General features: G+C 39.1%; 1 protein-coding gene across 1 annotated transcript in view; it reads left to right on the forward strand.

The window, feature by feature from the left end:
* The window catches only part of LOC133442420 (zinc finger protein GLIS2-like), a 39,204-nt gene that overhangs the window by 13,966 nt on the left and 8,679 nt on the right, over window positions 1-16,559 (forward strand). Inside the window, exons 2-4 of the mRNA XM_061720413.1 lie at window positions 9,943-10,128; window positions 13,272-13,465; window positions 16,056-16,241. Coding sequence (XP_061576397.1) covers window positions 9,963-10,128; window positions 13,272-13,465; window positions 16,056-16,241 — 546 coding nt within the window. The 5' untranslated portion in view covers window positions 9,943-9,962. The remainder of the gene's footprint in view (window positions 1-9,942; window positions 10,129-13,271; window positions 13,466-16,055; window positions 16,242-16,559) is intronic.

Genomic DNA, 16,559 nt, shown 5'->3' on the forward strand with positions numbered 1-16,559 from the left:
TCTCTGTCCACATTTACGTCACTGGAAACACGCATCACACGGCATGTGAGCCCAAGTGAAGTCAGGCTGAAAACTTCACCGGAAAAAAAATCTTTGTTGCAGATTCTCATAATGGTTCCCTCCTGCACATGTACCTAGCTGCCTTATTATTACATACAGTGTTCAGCTGATATAGGCTTAATGAATCATGGAAGGGTAAGTAGGGACTCAGAAGAGCAAATCATGATGTGAATTAGACCAAAAGTGAATCAGGCTCGTCATTGTTGATGCTTTGTTATTGGATGTTTCAAAGCAATGGTAAGTGTATGCTTCCGCCGATGTAAATTACTTTTATTCAGAGAGAATTATGCAAAGAAGCAACATAATGCCTTCCTTGGGAGGTTACTCCCTGCTCTTCTGCCCCCTGACAGTCGCCGCCTCGCCTTTCTTAAGTGGTGAAGACGCCAGTGTCAGTACAGGAGACTCTGCAGGCTCCACTGGTGGCTATTGCAGACTTGCTCAGTAGAGTTGCATCACTTAGCACTGTCGAGACGCAAGAGAGACAGAGAAGGCGGGAGGGAGGGTAATACTGAGACGAATAATGGGAAAAGTGTGAGGACAGGAAAGGGTGGGAGCTCATGTCTGACTCCCACAGTTTCTGTTTTCTACTTGAGGTTTTCACTGCCTCCTCGCTCCCCGTCTCCCTGTACCGCACCATTTTTTCACGTCCAGAGGGAAGCTCAGTGTCCCGGATGCTGGAATTGTGAATACACTTTTCACCGGAGCTGGCAGTCCAACACACTCACAAGCTGCTAACACTTTCTTATGGCAACAAAAACATCTAGCTGGGGCTGCTTTTGTTACTGTGACTTCATTTTGAAATGTGACATGATCATTTTCGTATTTTAGGTAGATGAGGAGCGAAAAAAAGAATATTCTTACTTTATACAAATTATGATTTAGTTTTTATTTAGAAAAGAGAGAACAAACTCCTTTGTCACCTGAGTTTGTGTGGTACCACAGGTGCGTGGTCACTTGAATGCACCTCAGCCTCTACAGACCTTCTCTTTCCTCTTCTTTCTATTTGCCTCCAACTGACAGAAAAAAAGCCTCCTGTCATCTGCGCTGTTACAGCATCATTGCATAATATCTCAAAAGGACGTGGGCTGGAGAGATCAAAGTATAAAACATCCCCCCCGAAAAAAGGACTGACACTTTTACTGGAGCAATGGGCTGCCATATATTCTGAAAAGGCTACATAAGAAACAGAGAAGGAAAAGAGGGAAGATCAAAAATGCACTGGAGACTAAAAAAAAAAATAGGAGAAAAGAAAAAGGAGTGGGAAGTGCAGGGAAAAGGATAGGAATGCTCTGCTGGAGGACTGGGAGAGGAAAACCACAGGAAGGAATGAGAGAGAGAGCAAGAGAGAGGAGTAAAAAATAACGGGGTGGGAGAGGCCAGATCAGGGCGCTGTAGAAGCAAATGTTTCCTGAGAGAGGTGGAAAAACTCCTTAATGCATGTGTAAGTGTGTTATACCTTGGGGGAAGGGGAGTATGTGAGTCTGAAATTGTTGAGATGGATTTGAGATGTTGTGTTTTAAATGCATTTGCACAACTGTATTAAAAGAGTCCAATTGCCCAGTCACGCAATGTGTTTGAATTCGACCCGACGATCATTTGCACAAGTGTATATGCACATGCAAATTATAAAAAGCTGCAGTTCTCAGAATGCAGGCGTGGCAAAACTACAGGATCTGAACTGTGTAAGCATTTGGCTTTTATTGCCATCAGCATGAGGACTCAGTTTCAGTTTTTGACATTGTAGTGGGGCATTTCTGGCATTTCTTCATAGGATGACAGTTTTGCTGAATGTCTCTGGTCCGGAGGACTTTGAAGTTAACATGTCGTTAAGGACTCCCATCCCGGCGTTCTCTTGTGGCAACTGCATTACTGCTTTATGGCACTCACACATCACCAAATAAAACAAGCCCACAGAGCATACACGGAAAAAAAAATAAAAGATTGACAATCAAGAGATCAAATAAAAGTAGATTATGGACAGTGTCATGAAAGCGACTTATTTATATGTAAGACCCCTATGGGGTGCACATATACGTGCTGACTGGAGGGTAAGTGGGGTGCAAGTGCGATGCAAATATGGTTCCCAAGTGGGCTTGTCAACTTGATCCATGTTTACCTATATAGACTCTGAGTGGGCTCTATCTGGTTTTTAGGTGCAAACCAGCTGGTTAATTTATATGAAGCCAGCGTAGCACATACAGGTCTTTGCTGAACTATATGTGACCCATTTCGTCCATTCAGTTTTGGTCCATAGTACTGAAACCATACAGGACCCATGGTAGTTGACCCTTACAAGGACAAGCCCGCTCTGTACCCCTACGGCCTACTTTTAACCCGAATGGGGTCCACATGGACATTCTAGCTGGGCAGGGGGCCTGCTGAAGTTATGTGCCGCTTTTTCACAAGCTGACAGAATGTCATTAGGTCTTTATGAATTATCCATGAGATGGTTTGGTCAAAACATCTCAGGTAGAGTATCCAGCTTCTGTCTCAATTATTTATTTTCTTCATAGCAATTTTTTTTAAGGCTAAATATTAAGAAATGTTTCTCATATGGCTTTCTTTTACCAGTATTTACCAGTTTACTTTAGTGGATATAGTTAACGTTAATGAATGCAGGTATGAAAGGTGCATTCAGTTCCACCTGAGGGCTAAAAGAAAAACAAAAAACAAAACAAGGATGCTCTTATGAATCAGATAAGACAAAACACTGATATTGATTATGAACTAATTTTCTTGTTAAGTAAACCGCATAACCGTTAAGCAAAAAAGCAGAAGCAGAAAAGTCTTAAGATTCCTATTCTCAGGTTAAGGAAATGCAGCCTGATTTGAGGTTAGCAATGGGTGGCGATTTAGAAGAGGGTGCTGGTTAATTCTACTCTGATCGGCCACTTTGATGTTCTTATCCACTGCAAATGCAAGTGGCTCACTAAATGACATCACTAAATGACATTTCACAAACAAATCGAGAAATGTGTGTGTTTTTCTTGTTTTTCAATTGGAAATTGTGTCCGATACCCAAATGCAATATGTTCTCTATAACGGAAAAAAGTGATTATTTTTAAACATCTGTTTGGGAAATGCACCATATGCAATGTGTGCGCATGCATATATGCTCACACACGGACAAGCGCATTTGTTTCTGTGAACTATACTCAAGCTATTTGTTTTTTTTAGGTAGTGGGGGATGCGTGAATAGGTCTGGGATTGTTGCCCAATTACAGGTCAGTGAGTCGGTGGAAAAAAATGGGGAGGAGCTGCTGGGAGTTTTGGGCTCAAGTGCAGGTATTAGCCTTTTACTTGTCGACTGGCGTGACCCTAGTCTGCATGCGTGCCTGGATACATATGGTCCTGCTTGTGCGTGCTTCTACGATACCCCCAAATAGCAGCATGTATGTGAGCATGTGTGGGAAAATTCAGTGAGGTTAGAGTGGAATGAAAAACCATTGTGGTGAGGGAGCTGGCAAGCCAGCAGTGAGACCTAAACACTGACTTCATTGTGGTTCACTCTGTGTGCCTCATATGATGTCGGGAGATTGTGTCAGTGATTGTGAAAGAATTTGTGGCGACAGAGTTTAGGAGTTGAAGAGGTGTACATGTAGCTCGACGGTTACCGGTTTGAATTCAGCCAGAGAAAGTGAATCAAGAAAGCTCCAACTGCCAGCTATCATTAAAGAGCCATACAGCCAGACATCCAGTTGAGGTTTTCATTTGTGTCACAAAACTAATTGCAGCCCACGTCTGGCGCCATTTAAGAGTTCCACTTGAGGCAAACAGTAACTAAAAAACTATTGTCCAGAAAAACGGATGTCTGCAAACATTTTTGCACTCTGGTTGCAAGTTTTCGAGGGAAATGTCTGCAGGACAGATTTGCATCCAAATTTGGTTAAACGGGAAAAGTGCCTTTTTTAGTTAAAGGTTAGATGAGAAAATCCACACCACTCTCCTCCCTGCACCTTAGGAGCCGATTTCGAGCCAGTGGACACAGAGTTACAAATGACAGTCATTTTGTGCATGTTGTTTTCTCAAAACCATAAAAGATAACACCCTTTCATGAGTACTGATCTCTCCACAAAAATCACAGAATCTGTTTATGTCCATGAATGGGTTCTTCATTTTTATCTCCTGAGCAGATGGGTTAGTGGACGGATTGCTGGTAGCTTCAGTATGCAAAGAGCCAAGTTTGATGTTTTGTAGGATGTGGTTTACATAGTTTAACTAGATGTTTTTAAGCTTCCACATAAGCTGCTGGAAGATTGAACCAGCCCAAGGGCTGATCTACTCTAGTCAAAACAGTAAAGTATGGATTAGTTGTACTTCTTAGAATCCATTTGGGCTTTTTTTTTTGTCATTTTAATGTTATTATTCCCTTTATCTGATGTGTTTATTTTAAACTGCATTAAATAATACCTTATAGTTATCCGAAGTGTTTTACAAGATACAGTATGCTTTATTGGAAGAATAGTCTCTATGACCCTGTGTATCTATTTTTCTATTTTCTATTCTTTTGCTATTGACTGATTTGTTTTGGTGATTTTGCATTGAGAGGAGGATTTTTTATAAGCCCTTCGGGCTTCTTTTCCTCTCCTGCACAAATTATTTGTCCTTGTATGATAAAAAAAACAATTGTGTTATCACTGTGCAAAAAAAAAATATTAAAAAAATAAATAAATATCAGCCCCTACTGCAACTGAGACAACAACCTAAACTTGGTTCATTGGTAAGATGTGCAGAGGGTGTGTTGTGTTGTCCAATATGTTGAGCAGCTTGTGCAACATTCTTGTTGATCAGTGTTCAGTGCAGTCCCCAGCACACAACCAGACTTCTCTATCAGTTTGTTCTGTTCCCTTGAGTCAGTTGGTCTGATGCTGCTGCCCCAACAGATGATTTCAGTGATTAATATAGAAGGTCTCCAGCATCTAGTTACGAACACCGTATCCAAATCTCCTCAAGAATCTGCTCTGTTCTTTTTGGATACAACTTTATTGTTGCATAAAATACAGTTTAATGTCCAAGGGAACACCCTGTGGTTAAACACCACCTCCACTGTTCGGGGATTAAGGTTCAGCTAATTTTTACTCCTTAGACATGCAATAATTTCCTTTGTTTTGTTCACATTTGAGACAATCGATTCCACCAGTTTACTGCCCCCTCCTCCAGCAACATACATTATACAATAGGAACGCTTCTAATTTTTATGTAGAACATATCAAAAATACAAAGAAAATACAACAAAAAATACATACTGTATGTATAGACCTAAATAAGCCAATGCAAGTATAATCTTAATCTTAATTATAATCTCGATCACATCATTTGTTTTTTTCATTTAGGCTCCCTACAGTTTTATAGGAACAGAACAGTTGAACAGTAAAGTATGGTATAAATTAGGGCTGTTCGATTAATCGATTTTAAATCGTAATCGCGATTATGTAATTAGAACGATGTTAAAACGGGAAAATCGTAAAATCGATTTTTCACTTTTTTTTTTTTTACCTTGTCTGCACACATATTAATGATTGATACCATATTAATGATTGATGGAAATACCTCTCAATACCTGCGACAAGTGCCCCATCGGAGAGGCTCTTTAGTGTAGGATGGGGCGTTGTAACATGCCACCGGGCATCCCTCAAGCCAGATGCCGTAGACCGGCTCGTGTTCCTTGCAAAAAACTTGCAAATGTGAATAGCAAATGTAATGACTGACATTACACACCTCTACCTCCTTCATGGGTTGCATTATTATGTGGCATGCAAAGACCCAGTTTAGTTTAATTAGAAAATGTCTTGTTTTATTTAATTGGAAATATAACTTACTGTAAGTTTGCAAGTGCAGATTTGCTGATTTTTTCAGAGATAAAACTTTATATTTTATTATATTTTTTAAAACTTTTTTTCAACTTATTTTACAGAGTTTTGCACTTTATTCATTCATTTTTTGGTTTAATAAGAGCAAAGTTTGCACTTAAAGCCCAATGGGGCAAATGTTCAATAAAAAAACAGCATATTTAAAATCATTTCTTTGCCTTTTGTCAATTCACAAAATAATCGTAATCGTAATCGAAAATCGGATTTTGAGAGAAAAAAATCGAGATTTTATTTTTGGGCAAAATCGAAAAGCCCTAGTATAAATCCATTCTGCATGGGTAGGAACTGTGGCAGACTTCCATTTGAGTAAAATGTGTCATCTTGCTAAGAAAGTAATGAAGGCTATCAAATCCTTCTTTATTTTGGTTTACTGCACAGTAGCAGGAGGTACTCCAAATAATGCAATGAAGGGATGGGGAGGACTCTTGGTATTACTAAGATTAGAGATTGTGACAAAAATGATAAAAGCAGCCAGTGAAGGGCAGCACCAAGACATCTGGGTATGATCTGCAGGGGGACTGGTTACATCAATGACAACAGGAACTAGTGTCATGATTAATTCTCGACAGTCGATTATTGGTCCAGTGGCCCTAAAAGTTATTTTACATTGTATAACACCATGTATGGCACATATTGAAGAGGTGTGCACCCTGTGAAGTGCAGTTTCCAGATCCCCTCTGGAATTTCCTCACCAGGCTCCACCTCCCATGCAGATTGAATACTATACCAGCAAGACATTCTGCAGGGAAGAGATTCTCCTATAAATGGATGTTAGAACACCTTAAGTTGCCGGGAGAGGGTTGTGAAACACGTTGAGTCTCACTCTGGAGAATTGGGAACTGAGGTTCCAGGCCATGTACATAACTCTTCTGAGTATTTCTGAAGATGCAGGACTTTTGAGTTAAACTGAAAGTCTAAGAACTGAATACAGACAAATGGTGAGAGTACAGTGCCTTGTTGGGCTTCTCTGTTTTTCCAAGAATATGATCTGCACAGTGGTACCTGCTTTGTCGAGAGGAGAGTGAGCAAGAGTTAAAATCTTTAACTCAAACTTTATGATGACAAGTAAACTTTATTGGGTCCTGAACAGTGACTGTCTGTTTACTTAGGTGGGTAAGAGTGTCTCTAGGACTTTCACAATGTTAGAATGTTAGGGCCACAGGGTTCTAGTTATTTAGGGCAGAAGGATGAGATTTTTCGGTACAAGAACAAAGCAGAACTGATATCTTCTCTTTACTCACTCTGAGGTTGAAGAGGTGCTCTAAATTGTCACATAATTTTAACACACAGTTAAGCAGAACTGTTTTCTACTGAAGAGATAAGTCCCCATTTATTTTCGTAGTGTAAATAGTTTCTGACCCACAGCTGACATCTGCTTAAAGCTCTCCTCTTTTCAAAACAGATCTAGCCTTTGTGTATTTCATTGTCCTGGCTGTACTACAGGCTCACGTGCATGCTTTTATGTGCTTTTAAAAGCTACGACCTATACAGGCATTAAACTAATAGTTTGAAGGAGGAAGTAGACATGGAAAAGAACATAGATGTTTGAAGATAATTTGAAGATAGAAACATTGAATGACATGTCTTATCACTATAATGTTGTATGATTTAGTTTATAGCCGCAAAATGTGTGCAGTCGTGCTAAAGCTCAAACTACAGTGTATGTTCAATAAGACTCCTTGGCTGAATACTTTCTAAGTTATACTTTAGAGTTCACTTATTGGGTGGTTAGGAGTTTCTTAGAACTGAAAGATACAAGCTGTTACTGTAAACTGGGTGAAACATAAATTGGATTTGCTTAATCAAATTAAGGCATCAGTAGTTAGCAGTATGGTGTTCATCTCAGTGAGTTTCCCACAAAAGACTAATGTGGCATCTTTATAGCGTGTGTGCGGGGGATATTTTTATGTTTGTTTGTCAAACCTATAACACCAAGAGGGCAGTTGGTTATTTGGTACATGGCAGTCCCTGTGTCGGCACCAAGTAATTTCATTTGAGAGGCATGCTGCTTTACAATAAGACAACAAACAGTACCTGATGGGCCAATCGGGGGTTTGCGGCAGTATGAAATGTTGCATATAAAAACCCTAAAAAAAAGGGAGAAGATTGGCTCCAAGAGCTCATTTACTTTAGCTCTTTGCTGAAATCCATTTTACCGTTAGGCTTGTACACTCAGTTTTTGTTTATTTTACCTTGCAAGGAGTTTATTCCTACCTCCAACAGTGAGTTAAGTAGAGCAACAGGGTCTAAGAAAAAAGCTGTTTAGTTGTGATTTCTTGGCAACTTCTAATATATTTACAACTCAAATTATAGAACGGACCCTTTTTCATTATTGCTTTAAATACTTGCTGCGTCCTTAATAATAGTGATGTGTATTATATATAGTCAGACTAGGTGGATATTAGACTCTCAGAAGTTAAATGGGACTGTGGATTTGCCTGGTAGCTGCTAAGTGTGAAAACGTGTGTGTTCTGCGTCAAGTTTCCCAGCAGCCCTCGAGCATTTCCCTACAGGCTGTCTAAACATCACTCCTTTTGGTTTCTTCCGCTGAGCGTTTCTCTTTAAAGCAGATACTCGAATCTTGAGTCACTCGTTTTTAACACGAAGACATGAGATGAGTCACAGACTGGGATGGCTTTTTGTCTCCTGCCTCATGCAAAGTGTCAAACCATCACAAGTAAAACGCTACTGTAAAATCCGGTTAGCCCCTCAGGAGCAGACCACAGAACTGCAGAGGAAGACAACTTCATGATACCTCTCATGAGGTTGTTTTTTTTTTTTTTGAGTATTTGAAACTGACAACAGCTCCAGTTCTCCCTTCTCCCTCCCTATTCTGGTAACTGGTCATTAGGGCTGTTCGATTTTGCCCAAAAATAAAATCTCGAATTTTTTCTCTCAAAATCCGATTTTTGATTACGATTACGATTATTTTGTGAATTGACAAAAGGCAAAGAAATGATTTCAAATATGCAGTTTTTTTATTGAACATTTGCCCCATTGGGCTTTAAGTGCAAACTTTGCTCTTATTAAACCAAAAATGAATGAATAAAGTGCAAAACTCTGTAAAATAAGTTGAAAAAAAGTTTAAAAAAATATAATAAAATATAAAAAAAAAAAAAATTAAAAATCGATTTTACGATTTTCACGTTTTAACATTGTTCTAATTACATAATCGCGATTACGATTTAAAATCGATTAATCGAACAGCCCTACTGGTCATTATTCCTTTGTTTTCTCTTCCCTCAATTTCTTGGGCCTAGTTTTGTCTCCCTTGATGTCCACTGTAGATCTGTGACAAGGTTTACCTGTCAGTGGATAGGGTTGGCTGTGGTTTAACCTGAAGGTTCGTTGCTCAAGTACATGTACAGTACATGTGTCAAAGTGAATGACACATTGCCCTACATTGTGTTTATTGGGGAATGAGCGAAGAAATCAAATCATAGCTGCGTATAGAGAATCCGCTTATATATATATATATATATATATATATATATATATATATATATATATATATATATATATATATATATATATATATATATATATATATATATATATATATATATATATATATCCTCCCAAGAACGACCCAGGTCCTGTTTCACTCCTCCAGCCATGGACCTCTAGTCATCTTTGTTTGGTCAAGAAAATTGTAAATGTTGTCACTTTACTAAACTCAAGGAGGATTTACAGTATCTTTCAATTGCACTTCATTCCCAATAGGGAAATTTGTTTGCTATTTTTCTTTAAAAATAAATATAAAATATTTGAAACAATTTATTACATTGTCTTTTGTAGTTTTACCAAAAAAATCACAATCGAAAATCGGGTTTTCAGAGAAAAAAATCGGGATTTTATTTTTGTCCAAAATCGCCCAGCCCTAATATATATATATATATATATATATATATATATATATATATATATATATACACACAATTATGACATCTCAGTTTAGTTGAATTTGTGTAAAGGTGTTGCATATAGTAAGTGAGTTTTTTTTCCTCCTCAGGTGGTCAACAATCAGCCACCATGCTCTCACTGGACGAGCCGCTGGACTTGAAACTTCCATCTGGACGAACAGGTGTTCCTGTGATATTAGGGAAGAGACCTTGTCCTTCCTCACTCTGTGGACCTTTTAGTGCCACACGACCCCGGCTACAATGTGCAACATTCCCATCACCCCCTTCATCTCCAGGTAAATGTTGAAAAAAAATGAATTAAACTACACTTTAGGTCAACTCGGCTGCGTACGGCAATGATTGTGGCATCATGCTGTAATTACAGCCCTTTTCAGAGAAGACTTGTTAAGGGCTTCATTCAGTGTTTAATCCCTTTTTGCATTCATGTTCCTCATATTTGTATTATGATATAGCTGTTAAAGTGACAGAGAACCGGTTGCCGGTGATATTTACCATTTGTATGAGACTGAACTTTAAATCAATTTACGTGTATCATGAAAGTCATCACAGACTCAGTTTTTTTCAAGGCACTGTGTAAAATCCTCATAATAGATCACACTAGTGTGCCAAGTGCTGAGTGGTTGTGTACAACAAACATTCAATACTGTACTTGTGGAGGTTTAATTGGACCATTGATTCAGTTGCTTCATCCGGAGACAGAATCTCCACCGTCACTGCCGTTTGCTAGATGAGAGGCTGGATACCGACAGACAGCTCTCTAATTCAAATCTTTTTGACAATTTTTGTGTAGTAGCATGTCATTATGCTAGAAAACCTTGTGCAAACTCTACAGTTATGTATATGTTACTAAAGCTGAACCAGAGTGTCATCGCAAAGAAAAAACATTTGAGGGGTCCTTCACACATGACACCAGCACAACACATAAGCTTCCGTCTGATTAATGAAAGTCGGTTCATTTCAGAAAGTGGCTTAAGTCAATCACTGTGATAATCCAATAATGTAATAAGTTGATTCTGTGTTCTCACTTTCCCAGTAACCCAATATTGCAAATCCAATAAATCACAGCTCTGTTCTGTCTTCAAACAAACGTAGCCTGTCCTCAGATTTGTCAGCATTGCCCATAACAAGCGGAGCGTGACACTGACATGAGGTGAACTAAAAGAAAGTCACAGCCCACACGGACGAAATGAGCTGTTTAACTCAAAAATGTCTAAAATGTGTCCATGCATCTGTCTTCTTTTGCTCAGTGTGGATTTGAAAATTGTTAAATGACATGGAGCATGACATTGGGTAACTGGAAATACTGTAAAAATGCCACTTTGCCTTCTTTGTGTGCTCCTTGTGTTTTTCATCTACATGCAATGTTTTAATGTTTCCAAAAGGAACAAAAAGAGACATTTAAAAAGCAAAATACTTTTTCCAAGAGTCCTAATGAAAGGTGACATTTTTTGTTTTCTTTGGTAGATGCACATCTCCTTTATGATCCCATACTGTGTAAATGTTAGATCGCACAGCTTTGGTCAAAAAAGACAAAAAAGAGAACCAAACACTAATTCCAATTAACCTACTAAATTAAATACTTTTACAATTTAAAACATGCTCTTGCACCTTATGTACCTCAGCATATTATGACTTGTGTAGAAACTGTACCAAAGTGTGCAAAAATGTACTAGATAGATTTGATACTTCTGGTAATCCACAATAATGCACTACAACTTTTATTTCATTTGTTAAAATTTTTTTAACTTATGTAAGTCCGTCTGTTTTGTGGCACTAGTGGCCTTTATTGAGCAAGTAGGTAGATGGGAAATGGGTAAAGAGAGGGGGGAAGACATGGCAGTAGAGCGACGGGCTGGGACTCAAACCTGTGCTGCCTGCACGAGGAATACAGCCTCTAGAAATTAATGTATTTATGTAAAGCACTTTGAATTGTTTTGTACAAACTTGCTTTGCCTTTTAAAAACAAAAACAAACAACTACAATGAAAGGATATTTAAAAGACTGAAACTTCAGGCACAAAGAAAACAAAACAATTGGACCAGGGTAGAATCACACAACGGGTAAAAGGTCAGATTGTTTGGATTTAGGAGTATTCAAGAGCAGAGGAGCCAGGTGCCAGGAACCAGGAGGAGTAAATAATAAAAAAGTCAAAAAGACAAAAGAACAAAAAAAGCAGGCAACACAGGCAGAAAACAATATGGTAAATTAGGTAGAACAGAGAAAGTGGCATAGAAATGATGGACTACTGAGGAAATGAGGACAGGCAGGACGATACAAAGGCACAGAAGGTATTTTTAGATTAGACCCCGCTATTATCCCTGGATGAAGAACGCGTGTTTGACATGTGCTGGGTGATGTAAACGCAAGATGAGTTAATGCCTCCTCGGTGGCTGATGCCGAGTTTAGGGGAGGGAACACAACTCAAAAGGCGTCATCGAGTGGTATTACCTAACATAACGGCCCGCTGTCTGTTCGGTCGGCCTCAGAAGAGTTAGCTGTTGCAGGAGATGGAGCGGTGGTGCATCCATGCTGATTAACAACAGTATTTACAGTACTGTATAAACGTATCCCCAAAACGTGTTGCACAAATACGACCAGCGGTGTCCCTCTGCCACTTCTGTTGTTGTGGTAATTGAATGCAAATAAAAGGTCTTGCTGAGGTTCTTCAGTTTGTTAGTGACCCAAGTTTTGTTTCTTGCGAAGTTGTGGTCTGCTACTTTTTTTTGGCCAGTTGCAGATTACGATTCTGTAATGTGCCGTTTTATAACACCCACAGCTCTGAGGATGAGGAGCTTGCAAATATCTTCCTCTTGTCATCAACAAATCCCACCCATGCCCCCCACACCCACATTCCTGACCACGCCTCAGTCACGTAACTTAATGCTTCATCCATTGTTGTTTATAGTGTATGGAATATACTCTCTGAGGCTGAAACAGGGGTGTGAACAATCAAGACAGGGGGTCACAGAGGAGGTCAAAAAAGAAGCAACACAAAAGGGAAAACACCTTTAAATTAAACTAAGGCAAAGGTGAAACTAAACTAAACAAAGAACAAAGGCTTTACTAGAAAAACATATTGTCTAAAGATAGAAAAGTTGAAGATCAGAAGAACCAAAACTCCATAAACAACGATGTAAGAAAACCCTATACCATGACATATATATGTATATATGATATTTTGGTTTATTGTTATCAGATCAGATGTTATCAGACCAATGAGATAAATGGTAGATTCATGGAACAAAACCCTGAATAAAAGTCATTTGGTGTGAAATCAACACACTTGACACAGTTAAAGCAAGCAGGATAGATGTGATGAATCAACTAAGGTCAAGGGATGCAATAGAGATGCTTGAGGAGAATTCAAACCTGTGTGAAACATGACATCCTCACGTTTGACCTCCTACCTCCAATCTAGATTCCCAGTCTTCCTCCCAAGAACGACCCAGGTCCTGCTTCACTCCTCCAGCCATGGACCTCAGCTTGTCACCGTATTCCCGCCATGTCACCTCCCTCTCCCCATCTCCATCCTCCCCTTCACCCCCGTCTCCCGCCTCACCCTTGGAGTCCCCTCACAGCAGCACCAGCCCTCAACCAACTCCCTTTTTTCAGGTAAGATGCCTTGACACAGTTGATACACTCACATTAGCTGCTTTTCCAGTGAGAGTTTTTTATTTTATTTTATTTTGTACTATTTTATTTTATACTTATTCTACTTTTTTACTTAAATTTTTGGAAGGAAAACACCACTCCGTGCTGCTTTAATTTCTTTGTATGCCTGGTATAATGACAATAAAAAGTCTGAAGTCTGAAGTCTGAAGTTTACTCTACAAACATACCTTTCAAGTCTCCCATTTTGGCCAGGAAACTACCGTATTTTACCCCTCTTTCCCACCGTCCTCCCGTATGAGTATTTTCCAGTAAATTTCCCATTTCATAATACTGTATAATCATTTTTAAAAAGCATCCCTGTGCCTCTCCAAACTGAATTGTTACTATCCTCGCGAGAACTGCCACCTGCTGTAGTCTGGGTGGCAGTTCTCGATATGTTGGTGGCAACAACGGGAACAAACTTGGAACAACAAATCAGAGATGGATGGATGTAACGAGAGAGAAGACTTTTCTTTTTTTTAATTTCTTTTTATTTTTTTTATACTTTATTTTTCTATAATGTGCCACACCATAGTGATGTTCAGTATAACAATAACTATCACTTTATAACTTCACTACTAGCCTAACTATAACTTCACTATTCTCTAGAGAGGGCCACATAAATAGTTATGGGGGGCCGCATTTGGCCCCCGGGCCTTGAGTTTGACACATGCGGTGCAGACCGGGCGCCAACCATCTAACTACCGGCTTGAGGTTAAGATGTGGAACTCAGATTCAACTGTGGTGTTGGTGTTGACTATTAACAGAGGAAGTCCCAAACCAGGGAAAGCGCTTTCAAAACAAAACAGGAAATAACGTTAAAGACGATATGGGAATATAAACAACAAAAGAAAAAAAAAATCTAACCAAGGTTTAAGCTTCAGAAAACCAAGATCACCACAGTTATTTGTAAATCGCACTCTTACTAAACTGCATATTTGTAAACTCTGTATTGAATTTCAGGCCAGTCAGTTGTTTTGCTTCTCTTTCAGATACAGAGATATTAAGTTGGTCAATGTGGTCAAATATTAACAGAAGCTATAAGTTGGCACATTTTCCAAATAATAACACTGCTTCCAAATGATTAAGTCTGGCAGGCATGTGTGTTTTTTTCTTTAATACTTAAAGGAGAGAAAGAAACATGAGTAACAACATATGCATCAGCCATGCCAACCATTTTTTTATAACTTGAGGAAATTAGCTGCTATTACAGATTGTTATAAACTTAATTCAAAATAAAGAAAGCTTAACAGTTTAAGAATCTATGTTTGTTTTAACAATGAATTAGAGGATTGATTGCAACATTATTTCAGACATTTTGGTTAGCTTAGTGTACTCCAAAGACCTGGAGAAGGATCAGGTTCTGACCATTGGCCCAAAAATGAGCATAAAATGAACAAACTCGCAACTAACCATACTTTAGTTACTCTAGGTACTGACGCTGATCTTCTCATCTAGCTCACAGCAAGACAACAAACCAGCATGCTCCTTTGAAAGTAACAAATCCTTTAATTAGTTTCAAGATGCCAGAATGCACCACTGTCCTCGTCTCCCTCTTTACTGTTTTGGTGTATCACTGACGCTGAAATACGACTCGGTCTTTTGTTGTTACAACATGACTCACGTTAAATCAGATGGTCAGATTAGACTCTTTTGTTTCATAACAATGCGCCGCAGGAAAACTGTTACCAGTGGTATCAGATTAATCCAAGAAGGGCCTGGTTGTGGCTGAATGTGCTCCTCTCTTCCTTAGCGGGGCTCAATTGAATTGGCATCCTGGGAGGGAATCTAATTTGTCTGCACCCAGCTCACATCATTACAGGGATTCTGTGTCCAAATCAGATTCTGGCCATGTGCGAGTGGTAAAACATCAAACGCGCATTTTATTTTGTTAGAGCACCAGATCTCCCATCTTGGTCAGGATCATTTGTTTAGCTCTAAAAGTATCCTTTTTTCCCCCCTAAATTGCCTTAATCCTTAACTGTTAACCCGACGCCCTTATTAGCTGCGATCATTAGATGTCGTTTGGACTGGTTCTATCCTTTCAACTCCATACTGTACTCCAGTACGTACTGTTTAAGAAACAGGACATTTCAGTCACATTTTACAAGCAGGGACGTGACCAGCTGATTGGAAATTATAGGGCAAGTTTTCTTTTTCCCCTGAACAAACTACCTTAACTTAATTGTATCCTATTCTCTGGGAACAGCGATAGACGGACTCAAATACAACAGGAGGCAAGAAAACCCAAGTGCATTCTCCATAATCTCTTCCCCCCATGATATAACATAACCTTTCTTGCTGGAAATAATAGAGCTTACAAACTGACATATATAGGTGTTATCCTGTATATCACTTAATAAGTGTTACTTTTCTACTGCATGAATCTCTTTGTTGCAAAGTTATATATTTATGTAAATCTTTTGACAGTTTATTCCTTGCACTAAATGCTGATGCAGATCTTGCTGCAGCAAAAGTTCAGAGCACAAAAGTAATGGTTGGCAAGTTTCATTTGTATTACTGTGATTGTTTGGTTCTTCTTTCTTTTTAGGAAGGGACACATCATCGCGGCATTGAAGGTGGAGCTTCTCAGCACAGTTATCCATTTTATCTCCCGATCAGCAGCCCACCGAAGGGCTACAGCTTTCCCTCCTCCATGTTTGTAAGCCAGCACGGTGAGAAACCAGTTTTCCCAGAACCCTTGGTAGATGGTCAGCTGGCCTGTCGGTGGATGAAGGTAAATACAAAAACTAATTCCTTATGTTTAATTCAATATGCTACACATATTGTGTGTCAAATCTCTACTTCAGGTGTTTGAACGCTCTGTCCTGCCGTAAGCTTTTTAACATTTACACTTATTTGTCAGAAAAGGTGTCTGACAAAGTTCGGTTTTAAGATGTACATGTAGCCCTTAGAGTCTGCAGCAACAACATTTGAGCTCCGTTGAGAAAATGATGAAGCATCTGTGAGAAAGACAGCAGCTGTTAGCCCAACCACTAGGTGGTGCTGTGAGCAAACAATTCAAACAGCTGCTGTCTGACAAAAAAAGAAGGGG

Source organism: Cololabis saira, chromosome 1, assembly GCF_033807715.1.
Source record: "Cololabis saira isolate AMF1-May2022 chromosome 1, fColSai1.1, whole genome shotgun sequence".
In the NCBI taxonomy this organism is placed as follows: domain Eukaryota; kingdom Metazoa; phylum Chordata; class Actinopteri; order Beloniformes; family Belonidae; genus Cololabis; species Cololabis saira.